The sequence below is a fragment of the Acanthaster planci genome, linkage group LG09 (assembly GCF_054643075.1).
Source record: "Acanthaster planci isolate LZ-2023a linkage group LG09, COTS_SCS, whole genome shotgun sequence".
Taxonomy (NCBI): domain Eukaryota; kingdom Metazoa; phylum Echinodermata; class Asteroidea; order Valvatida; family Acanthasteridae; genus Acanthaster; species Acanthaster planci.
Genome location: NC_141785.1, coordinates 4,502,741 through 4,525,652, shown reverse-complemented (window position 1 = coordinate 4,525,652; position 22,912 = coordinate 4,502,741). Strand labels below are relative to the sequence as shown.

Below are 22,912 nucleotides of genomic sequence, written 5' to 3'. Positions count from 1 at the left end.
ACACACGACAAACTGGTGCACAAGATAGACTGCAGATCATGTCCATCAATTAGCAGCTTTGTGCACAAGGTTCTACATAGAATATCTCTTTGCAGCCTGATCAAAGAGCGATGGCCCCGGAGAAGCCAGCATGCATCATTCCGACCTAAATCCAATTGCCAATTCCTACATCCTGTTTTATTTCCTTTGCCCACAACTTAATCTGAGCTTTGCTGTGCTAGTGTAATTGTAACCACCGGAGTTACATCTGCGACCTTGAAATGACCTTCTAATAATGAGACCCTGGGAATGACAGCAGATAGTGGCCACATCTACTATTGTGTGCCTCTAGTACCATAATTATCACCATGATTGGGGCCCAGGGTCAGGCGTCGACACTTTGAAGTGTAAGCATCTTATGCTGATGGTTTGCTGGCTGTCATTCTGTCATTAATTATTCTGGAATGCTCATCGCCAGGATCCATGTGAACTACAAAAGGACATGCCAGTTTGAGTAGCAGCAACGCAGTGAGCTGCTAGGCTTATGTACATAAAGTTCAAAAACAATATCAAAGTCCACTGACTTTGTAGCATGTAGGACTAGGACTACCGAAGACAGAGCAGTTTCTGTAAGTTTGGTGTGCAACTGTGCATGCTCATGACATCCTGGCCTATGCTCATTTGTAATTTCAAAATTCTTCCACAACTTCCTTTCTTTTTTCAGTTCTACACCAGGCCAATTGTGAAATACTTTCAACAGAAAATTTGGCATGGATAACCATTCTTACTCGAGCAACTTAGAAATTTTTGAGCGGTAGTCAGGTTGGCAAGAAGTTCCCTTATTTCTTTGTAGTTTGACAGACAAAACATTTTGAGTAGGTTACAGATCTGCCGCACAACTCTTTCTCAAGAATTTGATACATTTAGATAACACCTTGTGCGGATTTCTATATAAATCTGCCTTACAACTCTTTCCATACAACTTCCTTAGCAGTTGACTCCCCAAATTTCTGGGGGCGATTATAAAAAAAAATGAAGAAGCAAACCTATTTTCTTCTTCTTCAGGTCTCGGAGAGCCGTGCGGATCTTCCGACGATCTTCATAATCCTCTGTAGCATGAAGCTGCAAGAGAAAAACAAATTGAAATAAAAAAATGTCGATTTCTGTTATTGTTGACCAATATTCAAACACGAAGCCTATTTGATGATTTTTTTATTCCAAATATCTTTTCAAAGTCCTCTGCATGATGTAAATTACAGATGTCACACAAAGTCACAGCAATCTCATCTGCACTCTTAAGTTTGTAAACCCCAGATTTTGTTGTCTCTTTCATCTGGCAGAAAAAAGCCGGACTGCTCATGCCTTTAAAGCTAAAGACTCAAGTCACAATTTTTTTTGACTTGAAACTTGATTTTAATTGGAAAAAAATTACTGGTGAGGACTTGGTAAAAATTGACTTTATTTGATGACTTAACTATGACAAGTTTGACTTGTTGACATTACAAACTTTTACTGCAACAATCACAAGGAAACAAACATACTCAAATAATCTTGACTTTGAAGCAAGCCTGCCTGTTTCATTGCACTGATGTTTCATCATTGGACATATTGCCATGTTTGGATGAAAAATGAGGCACACAAGTCACAGGTCACATCAACAATAAGGAATACCAACAAAAGTGAGTAAGTGCGATGCTAATCGTGAATTCACATGTAGATTTTAAAAAACGACTAGGGACTTGTGACCTGACCTGGAAAAAATGACTTGAGGCTTGTAGAAAAAGACTTAGTTATACTAACAACACTTCATAAGAGGTACGAAGAGATATCATTGATGAAATGGGAATCTGCGCAGTCATGACCCTGGTCACAGTTTTTCATCACAGACAGTTCAAAAGCCTCACAAAAATCCTCAACAAATCAGTTCCAGATTTTCTGGTTCTGGCAAGCGTGCAGTTCTGCGTGGAGCCCAGCATTTGAAGATCCTTCCCTTCATGTACTCCAGTTCACTGGACAAAAGAATGTGGAGGTCATTGACCCCATGGCCTAGATGGCAGCTGTCTGGGCCAGGCCCTGTCATGTGACCTCGGCCTCTTGCACTGTACATCCATCCATAATAACTGTATCCCTGCACTTATATCCTTCAAATCTCCTCCAACTTATAAACAGTAACTTGAGCTGGGACTCAAAACATTAGAAAAAAAGTTGTCGCTGTATGTTTTCTAACAAAACCAGTCAGTTAAAATTCTTGCAAGAGAAAAAAATTAGGTCAATGGATTTAGAGGATTCTTTGAAGGGTGTGGATTTTATTGGAGAAACATGCAGCAGAGAGGTACACATGCAGTGTACCTGGTCTTGGCACTGTCTGCCAGAGAGATTGTGAGAGAGATGGGTGGCCTTGATCCAAAGTATACGATAAGGAGTGCAGTCTTGGAAGATTGACAGCAGAACCAAATTATGATGAGAAGGAAAACTTCTCCTGCTTCTACAACTTGGAGAAATGTTGCATTGCCTTTCTAAAAAATCAATCTACAGTATACAACAAATGATTCAAAACAATGTGACTTACATTAAAGGTTCTTTGAAAACACTGCCAAGAAGTCATGGAATGTAATTTAATTCTGGGAAACAACAGATTTTTATCAGACTGCATCCTTCTTGTAGCAAATGGTGAAACTGTGCTTTGTAGTCTTTGATTTTATCTGATCCTTTTTACACAGTAGGTCTTCCAGTGTCACAGCTTTCTGTTTCGAACTGATGGCATCTTTAAGACATATGGATTCATGCAACATATGGATCCAGTAGAAGGGTGTCAACCCAGACTGTATCAATATTGGCACAGACAACTAATGCCGTAAGTTCTGTCAATCAATCGACAACTTTGTGAGAAAGGTTTCCTACATATAGCATGTGATCAAAGAAGGAACTTTGATGCCTGCTGAAGCTAAGCACCCAATGACCAGAGTGAAAGTCCCTTGGAATACAGATTTGATCCACTGCCTTGAATTAATCATCTTGGCCCCAGTTTGACGTGAAATAAAAAATTTTCTCCTTGGAAGTAAGAGAGGCACAAAGAACCCTTCTGCTCAGCTGGCATTTCTTTTCAGTCGACGATTTTGTCAACATATTTGTTCAACCTTGAAAATCCCGCCCCGGGAGACCTGACTTTTCTCATTCTGCACAAAACGTACCATTCACATGCCAGAGCAACCTCTGCAGAGCGGGTTTCTAATCTCCATTTGTATTGTTTTGTTAAAACACCTGCAAAGCCTCCAAAATAAAGCTGTTTTGATGTTGTTCCACTCCTTAAGATAACTGCATAATCTCCAAATCTCAGCTTGATTGTAAATCCTCGATGAAGTCCCTCGCACACGGCCAACCAAGGCCCCAGTGCCACTAGATATCAGAAGGAGGAACTAACAAAAAAAATTCCACAAAGAACGGATCACATCAAAGAGGCACCGATCCATTGGATTTCGGTGACCCTTTTCACAATTGGTCACCAATGGTGTGTAATTGGTGATTACGGAGTGAATGCTCGGGCGGAACACGATGTGATCTTCCTGGGCTCTGATTAACAAAAAAATCGGAGCTTAAAGAAAGACAAGACATTCATTCCCAATGAGGGAGACTGGACTGTGAATTTGTCCTCGGGTTTTACTGTGGACGGCATGACATGCACTAGGGCTTTCCTCTGCCAACAATGATAAGTTAAGATACATTTTACATACATATCAATGACGTTGCACGGTTCTCAAGACCTCCTCCACCATGCGCTTGGTGTGGAAACATACAGCTTGAAGGGCAAATCTTGGACAGTTGGTGTATTTGTCTTAACCGTTCCCAAGTATGACCACTTTGGGGGCCCAGGTCAACATATCTGTCACAGATTTCATTGAATTTAATTTCCTTACATGTGTATAGTTATTCCGAAAGTCTTGTGTTATGTAGCAATCGACTGTATTTGTAATTTCAACCCGTTTCGCTGGCGTAAAATTTGTATTAACGCAAGCTGAGAGAAAGGGTTAGCAAAGCCCCTCAGCCCATCCATTACTGCAAAATCATTAAACAGACTCAACCAACACAAACATTAGAAATAACTGCTACCTGGACCAGAGTGAAAAGAAAAAAAAGTTTCTCCATCAGGTTTTTAAAAAAAGGCAAGAGGAAAGCTGGTTCTTTTTATTCCAATTCAAGATGGCAGATTCGGTGGAACATGATGTGATCTTCCTGGGCTCTGATTAACAAAAAACTGGAGCTTAAAAATGGACAAGAAATACGTTCGCAATGAGGGAGACTAGACTGTGAATTTGCCCTGAGGTTTTACTGCCGATGGCATGCCACGCACTGGGGCTTTCTTCTGCCAACAAAGAAATGTTAAGATGCAAAGTAGATATCAATGATGTTCCATGGTTCTAGAGACCATTAGAAGATTAGAAACAACTATTAACTGGACCGAGTGAAAAGAAATCAGGTTTTTAAAAAAAGGCAAGAAGAAAGGTGAATCTTCTTTATTGTTCAAAAGGTCGCAAAGTTGTTTTTTAGCCTTTTGCTGATACCTTTTACATCTAAAGGAACTTTCACTCTGACAAGTTCACATTTTGTTGGATACAAAATGTCAAAATACACATTGCAAAAATAAGAATTAAAAAAAGCCAAAAAGAGGAAGGTGGGTGAGAGAGAAGAGTTTGCGGACAAGAAACCACTTTGTTTTTTAAATTGGCCTCAGAAGGTAGGTCATTGTAGAAGGAATTAAACAAGGAATGAAAAATTGTTGAGATAATATTTACTTCGGTCCCTGTTCAGGAAGAAAGTGCCTCTAGCACATCAAACGTCTCCATTCATTCCAATCTGATCCCCTTACAATATTTCATTTTTCATACCCAAGCTTCCCAGATACCGATACAAAGGTTAGGCCGGCCCATTTGTAGGTTGCGACCCCGCAATTGTGAGGGACTGTACCCCCGAGGTGAACTGGGTCCCTCTCAAGTAAACACGCTACCTTCACGAGGAGCCGGTCGGGATATTATTTGATTTCGCGGAGGGAGAAAAAGAAAAGGACATCTAAACAGAAAAATACACCACAGCCAGGTGTCAATAAGAGGCAATGCCCATTCATGCGAGTTAATATATTGGCTGCGTGAATAGGGATAAAGGTCGGCTACGCTCACCGAACGGAATGTGGAACTGTTTCTTGCACTTTCTGAGAGGTGACTTCTATTTCTTCTTATTTGTGCTTCTTCGTGGAGGTATCGCAGACATTTCAGGAATGTCCCATGTGCACGTCTTGGTCGGAATTAATATCAACAATATTTTGTTGGGTTTGATGATTCAAAATATAAAGTGCAAATCCACAGTAAATTTTGTGGAAAATCTTTGAACACAAAACTCTGAAAGGCCCCCCAAAAACAAACAAATGAACAAACAAACCAGGCACTACAATTTGGCAATAATCAATACCACTGCTATTTATGTTTATGGTAAAAGACACCAGGAAGCACAGATCTGTGGCTCTGTTAACTTTTCTTCAATGTTTGTGTAGCAACATGTCCTTATTTACATTGGTGTCACAAGAACTCTTTTTTATTTGTGTAAGCAGAGCACGTCCTTGTTCATATTTGCATTCATGTAAGCTTCTTGTTCCGTTGTTGTTTTGGTCTAGTTGTATCTGGTCTCTCATAAGTCTGCAATATGCATTGCATCAAATAAGGCAACGGTAATTTCCACATTCAACAAACATAGACAACATTCTTCAGCCTCTTTTCCTAAGTTTGTAAAAAAAATTTACTTTATAGTATCTTGTGAACTATCAGGGGAAGAGTTTGGAGAATTTCGATTTTTATGTCCAGAATTTGTTTGCATTTGGGAGGGGAAAAGGAAACGGCAGAAACCACAGATTTGATCACACATACAACATGTACAAGTGTTTTCGAAGAATTTCAATGATTTTTATGTTACTTTAGAATTTATGGTTATTTCAGAGGAGAAAATGCTCAGGAATCAATAAATTTGATCACAATTTATACAGTGCATTATTGGGTGTTTTTTTGGGGGTAAAAGTTAAAGAATTTCTGTCAGAAGCATTTTCTACATTTGAGAATGGAGGTGGAAACCTTAATATAGCTAAAGGCAAATTCCTCAATTTGCCACTCAGTTGGAAGCTGTGCAGAAGACTCATGCTAGGCAGGTTGGCACACTCTTCCAAATGGAAGGTTTCCCATTTCTTTGAAACCAAGGATGTTGGATTGTATGCTAAAAGGACTGGAAATACATGTTTGTTCCATCTGTAGGTTTTTTCAAGCCTGCATAAAGGACATTTTTTTTCAACATACACTCTTTTAGAATGGTTCTCTGAGTAGTTTCTCTAATTTTTTTCACCCGCATTTAAAACAGACCAAGGTTTCAATGTAGGTCCATGAGATTCTTTCAAAGCCATTCTGCCTGTCGACGAAGAGTTGAGCGAATTTGCAACGTAAAAGCCACTTAACGCCAGCACTGTTTATCAGTTGAGAGGTCTGTCTCAATTTTCCCTACGCATCTGTTACATTCTTCATCTCCACCCCTCCGGACGGCGAGGCTCAACAGTTGCAACGTGATGTCAGAAATACCGACATTTATGGCGGCTGATGGCCAGAGCATGCCCCAGCGCGGAACCCGCGCGCCTCGGAATTCTTTGCCATACGCGTTCATGCACATGGTTGTGAGTGCCGGTCTTCGCCGGGTCTAGTATCAGTTGCGACCATGATGAGGACAACAACAAATAACAATAACAAATTCTCATTGGACGATTTATGGGCCTCCTGATTGCTGCTGACACTGCCTCTTGGGTGGGGAGATAGATTAGGCAGTAATTCTGACTCTAGAAGTTACTGGCTAATTACTTCTATGCTTGTAAGCACTTCACAGAATGTCTGGTTTATTTTTACCCTAATTGCATTCTTTGGGGCAAGCCAGTGCAAGTCACCTAGACGTTTATGAATGTGTTTTGGGGCGAACTTAAATACCCCCTGCGTTTCCCAACCCAAAGCTTCTCCGAAAATGAACCATAGCCTTCCACCTGGATATACATGTACTTGTAACTATGCCACTTTGAAATGAGAAAATAATTTCTCGATCGTCAATTTTCTTGATGGGGAATATCTCAACTTTTAAAAAGGCACTTTTTTTTCCCTCTCTCAAAAAACAGTTGATGATACCTGCAAAATATTATCCCCGATTCTATGTCACTTCTTAATGAACACAGAACAATTTCTCCTTTAAATCTGGCCTGTTTCTGCCTAAACATCTTCCGATTGGGCCTACTACAGCAGAACCACAACACCAAAGGTCTTAGAAATGAAACTTTGAGAAAGTATTACTTTTGTTACACTGTAGTACATACCAAGTACGGACGTAAAACTAAAATAAAACACACCACTAAGATCCATTTGAAAAGTCAGTCAACTAACATGTGTTGTACTTAATTTCTCAGGCAAAAAGGAAACCCTTGTCAACTACATGTACATGTACATACTTCTGAGTGCACATGGCTACTTTCCATATTACTTGGTCGGTGGTTCTGAGAAGCACACGAGGGGCGAGTTCTGTGGGGAGTTAGAAGCTTACCCAGTTTGTCAAATTATGAAATATATTCCGGTTTTGTGTCTTTTTTTACGTCTTCAATTTGGCCGCATAGGAACTGATGAGCATTATGATCGGCCTGCCTCAATTTACAGCCGCCAGAACAACGCCAGCCATGCGCTTCCATGCAGGTCTTTGCTGGCGCACGCACGACATCTACTAGATGTCACATCACTCGCTGGTCAATTACACAAACAAGTACGCGGTAAACGCGGCAAATTATGCAAATTGCAAATGTGTACTCAACCAAGTAAAGACGCATGTGCATACAAATGTAATTAGGAGGACTCAGTAACTGAATTAACGTAAGTCTGTCTAGGGTGTACGCAAACTCTTTGGCATTATATGAGTACGTAGGAGGCTCTAATACATACCGTTACATGAATGTATTCAAGAGATACAAAACAAACAGGGCAGAAGGTCCTTCATGTCCTCAGCTTAAAAACTTATTACAAACCAAAATGTGAATAAAACTGACAACATTGAAAAGGGAAACCCAAAGAATTGAACAAATTAAACTCAACTGCAATCCAGACGGTAACAAACAAGAAAAACGAAAAACTGCCCCGCGAACAAAATATTCTACATGTACATACTTAATATAAACAAATCTAAACCTTTTGTTCCCAAGCCAATAAAACCAACAAACAGGCAAAAAACAGACCAACGGACAAACAATCACAGCAAAACTTTCACGGGATAAAACTGACCAGCTTCGTCATTTCGTCCTCGTCCGTGATCTGGCTCAGCTTCCGGTCTAGCTCCGCCCCTTTTGCGGTGCCGGCCATCTTGAGCTCAATGCGACCGAAGCTGTACTTCTTGTTGTTGCCGCTGCTGTGGGAGGCGAGCAGGCCCGGGATGCAACCAAACTGCAGTTCACGGAGCGCCGCTCGGATCTGACGCCTCTCGGTGAAATCAGTGCTCACTTCCAACTGGCAAAGCAATAAGACAGAACCAAACTTAAAACTCAAGCTAACCCCATCTTCCTACCTACATTTGTTCTTTTTTGAAAAGCTATAAGTGTCTTTATGTGACAAAAAATCTGAAACTCCTGTGTATCTACTAGTCTAATATGTATCCTTGAAGTTCCAGAAAACTTCTCCTTATCCACACCAGTAAACAATGCAAGGTTTCACAAAGACATAACAAAGCAAAGTGCTATGTCCCAAAACTTACCACTAACACAAAAAAATAAAACTCCACACAGTGAACAACTCTTACACAGCTCCAATACTGGCAGAGCGAAATGTAAAATCCCACAGTCCTCAGCCACGGTGGTAAATACCTCCGGATATATAGAGAAACTGAGGGGAGACGCCGTGGACTGCAGTCGGCTACACACGTTCACACTGTTACACCAACTCTCACACACTAGTGATGTAGCCAACAGTGTCTCTTGACAGCTACCAATCCGTCAACTATTGAGAAATATGTGTCGTAATTAAGGCAATGAATGTGGGGCTGGGGAGAGCGGGGGCCGTGTGCATGTGCCCTGTGCTGCTTGTTCCCTCCCCGGCTATGCCAACCAACCAACCAGCCAGCCAGTCAGAAAGGGAGAGAAAATGAAGGGGGAGAGAGCTTTAGGCCAGAGAAGAGAACTATGAAAGCACTCCCCTCCACATCATCTGTCTTTGTCATCCGTGCTAAACAAACTGGAGGGGGGGGAGAGCTGAGATTCGATCGGGGGCGCGGGAAGAGTGGATGAAGACGCGGCCAGCTCGAGACAAGGGTGAAATATGCGCAAAAGGTTGGAGGTCCAGAACTGGTATCTGGGCCTCATGAAGATGATCGACCATATTTAGTCAAGGAGACTGCCTACACTCTTGCAGGTAACAGACTAATATATGCAATATCAATTTTTTCCCCACATCAATATTGGAAACAGTTATTTTTTTTTCTTGCTCTCTCTCTCTCTCTGTGGATGACAGGAATTCACAGCTCAGTGGTAACGGCCAGCAAAATGTTATGGCTAGAAAAAACTGATGAAGTGAAATGAAAAATAAAATTGTTGCATGTAGTGGAAGTAGGCATAAATGTTGACAAACGAGGGCAGTCTTTTAACCAAAATATGCAGCTGTAACTCCTACTTCAAGCTCATTTACACGCATATAGAAGCCTGACCTTTTTCCCATCTGTTAATTGTAATCCAAGTAGAAATTTCTACAGTTGCACGCGATTGCCAATTCAGGCAACACAGCCCAGCACTTTAAGGAACTAGTTCCCCGCTCGTAGCCAAAAAAGAAATAACAAAAAAAAAAAGCACTCTACGTATTTGATGACAACTAACGAACATCAATTCTACAAATGTCAAATCTGATGGCTCTGCGACAGTTGCATTAACTATCAACATTCACTGCCAACTTGGACGACAGGAATTGAATTCGACTCAGAGAAGTAGCCGGACGCAGGGAACCTGGACGGCCGGCATAGAGGCCAAGTGAAGGCGGAAACCGAGACACACTTGAGATATCTGCATGTCCCATGTACATGTACATGTACACTATGTACGCATACACGGATGTATAAATGTTGTCTCCCAGTATAAAAGAAATTTTCTTTATCACTTGATAGGGCTGTATAACGTATTTTGTTATTGGCAGACAAATGACCCTAAGACTCAAAACTATTTCAGGGCGGTGCCGAATATCTGAATATTTGATCAATTATTGCATATTCAAGTCTTATTTTCTGAATTTGAATATTCATATGCAAAATTCACGAAAAGGAAGGAAGAATTTTCGTTTGTTTTAAATGAGAAATATTGCAGTTTGGAGGCTAGTTTCAAGCAGATTCAAATGAAAAGTGACAGACATCTTCTAACGATTCAAAAAAGTAAATTATTCATTAAAAACTTTAAAATGAATAGAAATTTTCAACAGGACAAGAAGTGCTGTTCATCTCTTAAATCTTGCTAAATCACGGCTGGAAATATCCCTAGACATGAGTAGCTATTATAGTGATTACAATATACAATTGTGTGCGTTACTGTAACTGATTTTGTGTATGGTTTGTTCATCAACAATTGGCTAATTGGCACGACTGAATATTTGGATATTCAATCGAACTGAAGGTCAAATATTCAAATAGTGAATTATTTGAATTGACTCAGCTTTAAACTGTTTATATTCCTGTCTTCAAAGCTACTATTTGAAACAGAAGTTTAATTCATTGGTTTACTCTATTAGTTCCTGTGTGGTTCACTGACATCACTGAATAGCTTCACCAGTTTCACTGACCATTCTGCTACATCAGTTTCAAGCACTAAAATTGCTCGCTTGTTAAATTTCATTGGGTCATTTTTCAAAGTCCTCATAAATGCACTGACAGGATGTAATTCATTTTTTTTCTGGAAGGTTATCCTCTTATAGATTAGGAAGCGATGACTGAGATAAACCTGACTAGACATAGAATGCACTTTAGGCAAGAAAATAACCTCGAAATGAGACTCCGGCTTGAGTTGGGATCAGAGGAAATGCAGAATAACATCTAAAAGGAAATTTTGTGCCAGTTTGTGATTTGATGGTTTGTAAAAAAAAAAAAGGTTTTGGCTTTCATTTTATGCTCTCTCAGTCTCTATACTTGTGGCCAACTTGACGGAGTTGCAACGTGTCAACTCCAGCAAATTTACAGAATGAATATTTCACCTCACATTGCAAAATCACATTTGTGTTCACTTCCCACTGAGTATGAACTGGCTGATAGGGAAAGCATTTGTGAATTTACAACTTATTCGTTTTGAATGAGAGTTTTTCACAATGCGGTGTGTCTCCAATGTCTACCCTCCCAAGACACATTTCCATCTCGTTGCATGCTCAAAAACAAAGTGAAGTTTAGGATTCAACACTTACACATGCAGTAAGCGACAACATTGTGGAAGTACCAAATCCAGTATTTAAGCATTCAGACTGTAGATGTGCATTCGGCGTTCAAAATGCCAAGTCAACGTTTTTTAAGAAAATTGTTGAGAATGTTGATTTAGGCCTACATGTAAAACTCAAAATTGACTCATTAATGCTCTGAACATGGGAATTAATTTTTAAAATGCTAGATTTAACATTTGAAAGTCTGGATTCCAAAGTGTAGTCAATGACCCAACTAACGTTAGTATTAAAATGCCTGGGCCTCACCAGCTTTGATGATGGCCGGACATAAGGTTTGTGTGAGTTTGCGAGATCATGGCATCCGTTGTTTGAAAAGAAGCTGCAAAATGTGGTCATGAAAGCAATGACAATACGATCATTGATGAGCTGTGTATATGGTCACAACAGCAACAGAATCTTGACATGTTAACCTTTTTGAACAATGCAGTCTGCACTTCCGGCAATTTTAGACCAACAGCAGGAGCACTGTAGCATACAGTAAAAGGAAAACTGCATCTTTAAAGAAAATAAGCGCACAGTTGAAAAGGAAGAGGATGAGAAGTGAAAAGCCCTCCCAAAGCTAGCTTCACACCAAGTGGAGTGATCTGAAAAGACTAATTTAGCCTGGCTTGGGTCTGAGTCAATATGAGTCTGAGTCAATACCTCACTTATTTGTCACTTACAGCTGTGCTAAGTGCGAGTAGGAATAAAGACAGATTACAAGTAAAACCTTGAATAGGGTCATTTTATCACCTATTCCTGGCGTCATGTCACTTCCCCAATCTTTGAAAACAAAGATCTCGATTGCAAAAATATAAACATGCAACAGAGCCTTGTTTATGTTGGCAGCACAGACTTGAATAAACAGCCAATTGATAATCACCAATGCCATCAATAAACAGCCCAATATATTTAGCCAAACAAAACATCCCCTAAAACATCAAAGGGCATGATACATGTGTATATATGTCTGTATAGTCCTTGGACAATGCTCGTTATATCTGGTAGTGGCTGCTAACTCCGCATACTTTTTCGCTGTGGAAGTCATTATGTATAATGGTGCTGATCTTCTGCATTGGTTCAGTGATGATAACGGCCTCTGGTCAATTCCAATTATTTCTGTTTGTTCAGCCGTTATTAAAATTCCTTGATGGACAGACAACCAGGAGGAATTGGCCAAGAGGATATCTAATTTATTTGTCTTTTTAGTTTGGCCTAATTGTTTATTTGTGTTTCCAAAAGTTGTTGGTTTGGCTGACTTTGTTTATTTCAAACTTGCATGGCTCTCATTCACCAATATCTGACTTTGTTTGCTGTCTTTGACGATACACCTGAAGACACAAGCTCGACCTTCACTACAAATGTCCTATTTAACTTACACCTTACAAGAGTCCATTCCATCTTTAACCCCTACAAAATGAACTGATCGACATTCATGATTTGCTGTGACATAAGCCAGCCCTCTTACATCTGCTACGCTAATTTTAACTGCAAAATGAATTTTCACTCTTTCTTCCAGAGTAAAAATTCATTCTCTTTGCACAAAGATTAATTTCCTCCGACTCCATCCCTGCATAATTAGACTAATTCAGAGAGAGAACTTTTTTTCCAGTCGAACAGATCGAGACTTCACTCAAGATTCCTGAGAAAAGATGCTTTTTCACAGCATTTACATGGAGAGTGATTTGTCATTATCAATTATCCAATTCCAATTTTCACTTGGGGGCGAACATAAGATGGTCTTTCCATTTGAGTCCTCAATGTGCATGGCAAACACATGTATCTCACTTTTTATAAGAAGGCTTTGTGCCAAAATACAACCTTGAAGACATCCACACTGGAGATTCAAGAACAAACCAGACACAATATGGAGTGGTTTCTCAGCAGTACTGTATATTTGGAATTAGGGGTGTCCTCAATACCAAACGACACACAATCTCACCTTGGAACATGCCACAGATTTTCCTAGCTTACCCCCTACCCCCACACAAACAACCCCAGGCCAGGGGTCCCATGGCCAACCTGGATCATTGTTTGGGTTTACCCTGGGTGGTGTGTGACCTCACAGGCCCAGTGACCTCAGGTCTCTCATCATCAGTGACCTCATAAATTCACCTGAACTGATGTAGGCATGTATCATGAAACAGAACACTGCAAAGCTACATGTTTATATCATTTATATGCTTTCTGGGCAGCTACAATAAATCAACATAGTTTCTAGAGGTCACTTTTGGATAGTCATGTAATGTGGCTCCCAAGGGAAAGGGTTTTAGTTCCCAAGGTGATCTAAACAGTGGGGTTATTCCTGAGCAGGTTCCTAAGTATTCTGGCTGTCAGCAATTTTCAAGATTTTTCCAGTGCTCCCAGCGGTTTAGAATGGGATCAAATACCAAAGAAACTTCCTCAAAATAGTTCCTGATGTTTTACTATCCTTTCTGAATTTCCTGAGGGAGTCCTTAAATCAGTATTCCAGCACATGTATATCCAGAAAGTAATTTTATAAACACTTTCTAAAAGCTCAGGTTGCCTCTTAGAAGTGGCAGACTCGAATATTGGCGAACTCTCAAAGACAAGGAACTTGAACTTTTGGATTCAGACAAGAAAACAATCCAGTCAGAGTCCCCTCGGTACTAAGGTATCAAGTTCCTTTTTTAAATGCACGCAGGTATATGACAGAAGCAAAATATCGAAGAAGACTGATTTTCTTATCTACTTCATGCTTCAACAGCTCCATTTAACAAGACTGTAGGGGTCTTTTGTGGAACCAACTCCTCAGGTACCCGTGGTATCATTTTCAGATATGTCCCATCTAGTTTCGACATTTTAAAGACCTTGAAACGTAACCCCCTCTCCAATTTCCTAACTTGGCCGACTTTCTAGAACTTCTGCCCTGGACCAAGTCTGGAGTACAGCATAGGTGATAATCCCACCAAGACCTGGCCGTCAAGAGCCCCACAAACTGCCAAGCAACGAGCACAGGTATAGTAGGGTCTCTGGCATGGATGGCATGGTGTGGTGGATGTGTAGCAGTAGGACTTTCACTCCAAATATATCCTTTTAAGTTTCGCTCCCCTACAATGTGGCTCAATCAGAATGGGAAATTTAATTTGCTGGTGCATTGCAGAACATCAGGGGAGTGAGTTGGATGGCGGGGGGACAGATACTAGGGGAAATAAGTCCCTCACTGGTCGGGGGAAATCAAACTGATTTCATCATTACAATTGATACTAACTACCCATTTAAATACATTTGAACCAAAAGGGATGTCCAGTATTTTTCATACAATGAAAAAGGGTACAAAGTTGCAGAAAAATTGTGCCCAAGAAAAATGAGCTGGAGCTACCCTTTAACCTAGAATTTCAAATGGGAACATTTATACATGTACACTTCAGAGAAAAGCCATGTATGAACTCAGCAAGTAGGCAATGCAGACAGGTGCAGAAAATATTTTGCACACAAGTTTTACGGATCAAGAAGTTGAAAACTCTGACCTATATTCGCATAGATTCTGACGTACGCTAAAGTGAAAAGTTCAAATTCATTCAAGTGATGAAAAGTTGACCACAAACTCAAAAACACAAACCAGCACATCTGCACAAATTTCTGGAAACTCAAAACGATGTTGAATGTGCAACACGGACACTACAAGCTGGTGTTGCCAAGCAACACATCCCATACAAAAAGAAGTACACGTTATAAACATTCACAAGACAGAAGCCACATACATGTACATGTAACACTCAAACACTTTAACCATGTGTATAAACTCTTGGCAACTGTAATCTCCATGTTAGCCTGTGAGCCAGTGCACATTTAAACCAAATATTGACCAAACCCAGATCTCAAACTTTACAATCAGCTCTGTACTCAACGAATAATAGGCCCCACTACTCTGATACCTGGGAACAAGGATCTCCAATACTTTGACAACACTGGAAAAGCTGGACAGTATATCATATTGTGTACATTGCGGCTTTACCTAAGGATAGGGCTGGCTATGGGGAGTTAGTACAAATATTGAAATGTTATACCACCGTTATCAGGAATTTCTCAGAAGGTTTTTAATGCATGCAGACAACTGAAGAGAACAGAGAACAGACGGATATGAAGCCATGAATTGATGGTATTTACTCTGATTCCATTTGCACAAAAATGGTGCTACGTCCTCAAATTTAGTCCAGATCTAATTTTCGTACCAGCTCAGCTCCTGAAGTTGCACTGTCACTGACTGTAATATTAGTGCTCACAATGTACATACAGTAGGTGTTAAAAATGTCTACTTATGTTGATCATTATATTTTAAGTGATACAATGTACAATATTTGGAAAGCATTTTTATTACGTTAATACCTATTACTCCAAATAAACATTGCCCAATCAAGCAACAACACAAACTCTCCTTAATTAACAATTAATGCCTCATAGCTGGGGCCTGTTAAGCCTGGACAAACAAGGGAGGGGGTGTTGACTCAATCCTATTTCTGTGTGTGCATGTACAGTAGGTGTATTAAAGCATTGGTTACATTCCAGTGGACAGCTATGTTTGGCTTATGTCCAGATAATTAAACTGTGGGGGAGGGGGGGGAAGGTTGAACTTTGACCCAACAAACTGTCAGAGCTTGACCTGTAACTGGCCAGGCACAACAGCTGACAGGTTCACCTCTTCAACAATCCGGGCCAGAGGGCTGCTTGGAAGTTGGAATGGGTGTGTTTTGCTTCGCCTGCACATAAAACTTAAGATATCCAAAGTCTATGAATGTATATGTATAACGTTGACCACAAAGGCGATCTGCTGTTATACTGAACTTATATCCATGCAGGTCTTTAAGAACACACCAATAGGTTTTGGAGGATTCTGAAGTATTATGGAAGGCAGTAACTATTACTTTACAGGTGTACCCGACTCTGACCACCCTTTAAAACATTGGGCACAAAGAACGCGCTACATGTAAATGTACCAGGTTTCTGTGAAAGTACATAGATAGCATTGCGGGATCCAGAAATGTCTTAGCAATACAACTAGCTACAAATTAATCCTGGACAAAATTGTTGGGACACTCGGCGATAGCCACCCGCTCTCCAGCCCCCCTTCTCCCACTCCCCCTCCCTCCAGCCCCAGTGGTCCATGTCGGCATGTCCAGCCGGAGTGCAGAGTGGGTGCATAGACCCAACATTGAAAGGGGGTCGGGGGGGGGGGAGATTGGAGGCAAAACGAGATGTGTCCAGGATTGTAGCTCATGTGCCTTTTGGCTACCCGATAGCCCGTTCCAGAGTTCCAGACTTCCTACTTAGTGAATAATTATATAAATATTCAAATGCGTGGAAAAGCATGAAACTGCAGTGAACTGGACTCCCCATTCTGCAGCTATCAATCCCCTTCACTGAGTGGGCATTCAAAGGAGGCTCAGAGGAAAGCCGACTCACACCACGAAACCAGAGTTCTCACAGAAGCAAAGTGAGGTTGGATTACACTCGCATGTGTGCCTTTACATCTTAGTACAAATGATGTGGGTTTCTGTTGGTTTAAAATTCACTTGTGGCAAATGAATAAAACATTCTGTAGGTATTTGCTCCAAACCTTTTTTTTAATGTATTAATGTTTGCCAATGTAATTCCAAATGTACTTGAAATTACAAGACAGCTAAAATTAAAATCTTTTCACCAACTATTACAATAATTCAAGAGGAAACATACACAGCTGGTTGATACGGCCCAAAGCTTCCGACAAAGGACTAAGTTTTGGGCAAAAACACATTAAAAAGTCATTCCTGCTGAGATTCCTTAATCCTACCATCCACAAAATCTGAAACTAGAAGAACCCTTTTCTTCCTGGATCTCCAAGGATGGAGAGTTCTTGAAAAAGTCAAATGAGGCTTCCACTTTTTCAGCACAATATAGCTCTAGATCACTGACGTCAATGTTTACCTTTGGCCACACACACACACACATGTACATGTACGAACAAGAAAAACCCTTGAAAAGGGATTTATTTCCTCGCAATCCACATCAAACCTCCTCAAATGTTTTCACTGATGCAAACTGTTTTGGCAGAGTAGTCATAGGAATGAATTTCACTCGGTCTTTCTTCTTCTTTAATCAAGTACTAGTCACGCGCTGCATACAAGTGTACATGTATGTCATCTCAATTCGATAGTCCAAATTTCCTCCTCTGAGAAACAGGAATTTGATTCAATTTCAACTATAAAGAATACTGGGATCAGTTCCACTCTTTTGCCCCATTTGATCCACCGGACGACAATGACTCAATGCTACAATGAATTGTATTTGCAATGTTACCAACACAGCTTTAGAGAGCTCAATGACACGCTTGGCCATCTGGAACAAATCACGTCATTGTTGGACAACAGGGCACAGCTTTCAGGGGACTGCAAATCACGGCCTTTGTTGACTCTCCGATTGTAATCCGCAACCAAAAGGTGAGTACACTTGCCAAGGACAAGTCACCTATTTTGTCAATCACTGTCTATCAGAAAGACGGAATACTAGAACTATAGGTTATCCTCTATGTTTGGTAAAAGAGGAAGCCGCCAATTTTCATTTTTATACGTCTTTTTTTCACGGTGGATTTTGCTGTTTTCTTTTTCAGTACCTTACATGACCGAACAAGTCAATGTCAGGATGCAGGCATGTGTATTTAGCGCAATCACCTAAAATTAAACGACAAATTTTCTATTGTACAATGGAGCCACAAAGCTAGTTCGGACACGATGCTCGTCCAAAACGAGTTTAGTTCACTTTTTAAACAACGTTTCTATAATTCTTCAACTCAAATGAAAGTTCCTCGACAGCAACATATCTCAAATGTTTTGCATAAAGCAAAAATATGAGATTTACAGACAAGCACTACCCCCCTCTTTAGTTTCCCCGGCAAACTTTGCTCTGGGAGTCTTGGGTATAACAGAAATACAAGCCTTTGAAAAAAAGTGAAAAATCAGTCCAATCAGACCCTGAAAATGTGCCCTCCAATTCAGAGTGTAAGCTGGGGGAATATGCTGTTATTACTATTAGAGTCTGCACTGTGGTTCTTTCCCTCGACATAAGTTCAGGTGCTGCAGTCAATCACGTCGTTTGTGATGAACTTTGCCTTTAACCTTTCCCCAGGAATGTTCATTATAAACCGGTCGGAAGATTTCAAACAACACTGGAAGCCTCACATGTCTGCCGAGTAATATTCCACAACATTCAGAAACGTGTGCCTATCTGTTGAAAAGGATACTTCCAACACCTACTACTTACTCTTACAAGCGGTACTGAAATTAGATTCATATACCAGTAGCACGTACTCAGTTATGTATTTAAATTCAAATTATCATACACCAAAGTTCTGAAAAAAGACCTAAAACTTGTTTTTGTGAGCAGCTGTATGAAAATTCAAATCCAGTGAAAAAAATTGTTGGGCCTAAATTGTACCCTTTAAATCAATTTCAGGCTGGTTGAAATTGAAAGATATCAACACTTGCATACACATACATGTAAATTATGCATTCATGTAGGCAGCACGTGCTATCTGGGATATTGAACTGCCGTGCATGCATAATGTATGAAGGTTGTTTCAGCACTACGGCGACAGTCTGCCAAATATGCGGACGTGATATTTTTGGTCTCCGCTTTTGAACCAGGTCCAAACATTCCCAGAATATACGCGACGACAGCATCTGTTCTTTGAACTGAATGAAAAAAAAAAGCCTACTATTTTTACGGCAGTAATTCGTAAAACACTTTGACTAAACGTGGGCCTACCGAGAAAAACTGGTCTTAAAAACTCGCCTTCAACAATTCTGGCACAGTGTAGACAGGCCCAGCTCACAGTTCCACAAGAATTTGTATCTTCCTCTAAGTATCTACAAAGGGGGAGTCTCCAGCTTGTCCTGACTGAGTCACAACCAGTAATGGTGTGAAAAGCCTCCACGATTAGTGATCAATTGCAGCCTCCAGGCCAACGCATACATAACAAAGTTAGGCACAGGGTGAAATCAAATAATCTCATTACTGATACTTAGTATGGGACAGTGGTTTAAACACTAACTACGGTGGCCTACAACATACACAAAGCCTCTATGTACTGTACAGATATTTCAAGCTCAATGGGTTATGCCTTAAACTAGACTGCACATCCCAATTTCTAATCAAAGTCAAGACGCCCAATATCGGAAGCTGCATTATTTTTCATTCTTGAATGAAATATATTGCACAAATAAATACTGTACGGTCAGCCTATTAATCACTGGGGATGAAAACCTCCCAAAAGATGAAATTCAGGAGTCATTAGAGTCGTTACGATTAAATTTTGAAACTGTCTACATACATGTACATGTAGATGTACATGTATATCAAATGATGCTTTGCCAGTTGGAGATGGCACACAATAAATCCATGTTTTTGGTGTGAGCACCAATTTTGGTTTATTTATCAAATCTTTGGCTTGTCCTGAATCCTCTTACATGCAAAGACAGATCTTTTATTGTAATTCTTCTAGGATTTGAATTCTAATGAGTGCAGCCAGCGAGGTGTCAAGATTTCACTAAGTTGTCAAGGCTGAAGGGCTTTACTCCTGTGAAAGAACTTTCACAGATGACAGCTTCTGCAGCGACTCATCCCGAAGTGAGATGCAGCAAGGCGTGTCACCTGATCATCCGCTCAATGCACCGACTGAAGAGGGAGCTAGTCAGACCAGATGTCACTCCCTCTTCAGGAGACGGTCACCCCCTTCCCCCCATCCCTGCACTAAAGCCTCATTCTTCACAATGGTCGATACCTCACCCAGAGAGGAAATGCCGCAAGGACGTTATCACAATATGAGATAAGACAGGGGAGAACTGAGTAGGTATCTGTGGGTCTTTCAAGACCAGATCATTCATTAACTCTAACCCCTAGGGTGTACTAGTTACATGTAAAATCATATTAAAATCAGAGGATTGTTGGGGCATTCTTGCTATAAGTTGTCACATGTACATTTGACAACCTTCCTGAAGCCTCTAAATTCCCCATGACTGCAAAGAAAAACCAAGGGCACATTCTTATATTCTTTCAGGATTCCAGGGCCACCTAGCCTACAGTGAACAGAGGCTAGGCTACACCTTCCCCAATCCCACCAAATCTTTCCAATCCTGATGGATTTTGCAGGATCTGGGAAGGCCGGGGTTGAAGGATTCTGCAGAATGCAGCTCTGGATCACTCATTGTCCCAGGCAGCATCCTGGCATTCGGGGGGGGGGGCAATTGAGCCCCCTCCTTCCTAAACATGTTACCATTGTTTTACTAATTGAAATGCCAATATTTTATTAAAATAGAATACTGCAGTACCTTCCTTACCAATGAAAAAAGTGTTTCGGGGGAAAACACACTTTGAACCCCCACCCATGGGAAGGCTTGCAAAAGTTAATCTGCATGATTGACTTGAGCTATGGAGTCTTAGCATGAATGACGATGAAGATGATACATGTAATAACAATGGAGATGTGGATGTACGACGGCCTTGTGGCTATTCAGCTTTGCCTGTCCGTCAATCCATCACTTGATGAATGTATCTATCCAAAATTAAACTCACCAAATTGTCCAGAACTGCACGTGTTTGATCTAACAAAAGTAACAGAGCCGGTGTGAAATAAATTTCATCCTCAACATCAAAATGTGATACGTGAAAAGCTGTGAAAAAAGCTGCACATTTTAACAGCAATAATTCTTTCTTTTAGAACAAAGTACATGTATCATTACAAAGAGGACATCGGAGAAATGAAATACGTGAAAAAGAAATCAGTTTAACGATTTTGAATGAGTTGAAAGTTTCTCAATACACTCTCACCAAGATTACTTACTCTATGGGTTTATTTACCCAAGATCTTGCACTGTAAACTGAACATCAACCCCGTATTGACGAAACAGACATGACCAACACACTTCACAGTTTACTTTCTGGGTAAAATATTAGGAAAGGGTTGGGGAGGTTTATTTCTCAAAATAAACAACATTCCCATCCTATAATCATAACTGTCCCTGGCCTACGGTTTCAACTTTAGAGCAACACTGCACCTTTAAATTCAGCATTAAGCTCAGCAGTGATCCACATGTAATTGGTTGCCTTGGATACATGACCTTGCTGCCCTGAAAGAGGGTCAAAGTTTAAATCAACCATGGTAAAAAAAAAAGGTGCCCCAGTTAGATTGGTAATATGAGTTGAAACACAGATTCAACACAATAACTGCATGAACACATAAGAGCATAGTATGTGAGCATGAACAAATGCTGGTCATATTTGTTGATCTGTCCTGAGGGCTCATGGCCCCCCAAAAACCACCAGGATGCTCCCCTGTTTGGAGAACTCTAAAGGGCAAGACTTCTTAGTGTAGGTTCTCAATGGTTCTGCAACCTGCCAAGTAGGTTCTTTTTAAGGTAACCCCCAAGGCTCCTTCTGCACAAAATGTCCTCCATGTGTAACTTCAATGGCTGCACTGCCTACAAAGTGGCCACTGAACTACGAAGGTACACTGTCGGCCTGGCTGGATTTTGTAGTTTGTGTCAGACTAAAAGCATTAATGGATAGAGTGCATTTGTGTTGAATGGATACTATGAGAAGGTGTGCTCTATGGGTGCCAGGTACTTTTGTATACATGATTCTACTCTGAAGGAGCGACTTGGCAGCCGCTGTACACGGTATGGTGAATGTGATTCTCAGCCCAAGGCCTGGGGCTAATATAGTTTTCACTGCTAATTCAACTAGACCAACTGATTTCTTTTACATTTAAAGTACATGTACTTTACAACGTGACTCTCAGATCAGCAGAGATGTCAGAGGGTTTCCTGGAAACACACGTCTGGAAATACATACTTTGGTAAATTGCCTTCAGTTTCAACCTCATGCACTTCAGCAGTTTAGCAAAATGTAATTTGCAAAAATCTTGTATTTCCGGACCGAGTAAATTAAGAACACTTACACTCAACATCAAACACTAGTTACATCAACATCTTACAAAGCAAAGGAAATACACAAAAAAATGAACTATGAATACATCATAGTTAAACTATGCATAGCTAAAGTTAAACTTTTGCACCTTACAAGATGTACATGTAATTAAGGTACAGGTAATCAGGTAATGAGGCAAGTTAGGCAAAAATATGTTAAATAGCTCCGTGACAAAACTGAATTTCACTCAACAGCAGGAAAGAACGTTGCATCCCGCCTCCAATTTTTTAATCAGTTATGATTTTGTTACACCCCAACTACAGCATCAGTCCCAACTATAGTTGGGCCCGTCCTAACTATAGTGCTATAGTTGGGCCGGCCCAACTACAGCACAGAGGCCCAGTGTGCATGCGTCCATGGAGGTATGTAGGCCCCTCCAGGATGTGTCCAGCATGTGCCAAAGTCATATTGTTCACAATGTCATGTCATAGATGAAGTGCAATATTTTAGATGAACTGTGTCAAGTGTGAGAT

At 40.5% G+C, this 22,912-nt stretch overlaps 1 protein-coding gene across 7 annotated transcripts in view; it reads right to left on the bottom strand.

Moving 5' to 3' along the window:
- LOC110989043 (uncharacterized) overlaps nucleotides 1–22,912 on the bottom strand; it is a 69,627-nt gene that overhangs the window by 46,085 nt on the left and 630 nt on the right. For 4 of the 7 annotated variants that reach the window (XM_087141472.1, XM_087141476.1, XM_087141473.1 and 1 more), the window contains exons 1-4: nucleotides 21,509–21,626; nucleotides 21,027–21,055; nucleotides 8,310–8,531; nucleotides 1,026–1,101 (exon numbers count right to left, since the gene is read on the bottom strand). In XM_087141472.1, the coding sequence (XP_086997598.1) occupies nucleotides 1,026–1,101; nucleotides 8,310–8,531; nucleotides 21,027–21,055; nucleotides 21,509–21,611 (430 nt within the window). In that variant the 5' untranslated portion in view covers nucleotides 21,612–21,626. Of the gene's footprint in view, nucleotides 1–1,025; nucleotides 1,102–8,309; nucleotides 8,532–8,820; nucleotides 9,170–21,026; nucleotides 21,056–21,508; nucleotides 21,627–22,912 lie in introns of those variants that run through there. The other 3 variants (XM_022253130.2, XM_022253131.2, XM_022253125.2) reach the window with 3 other exon arrangements.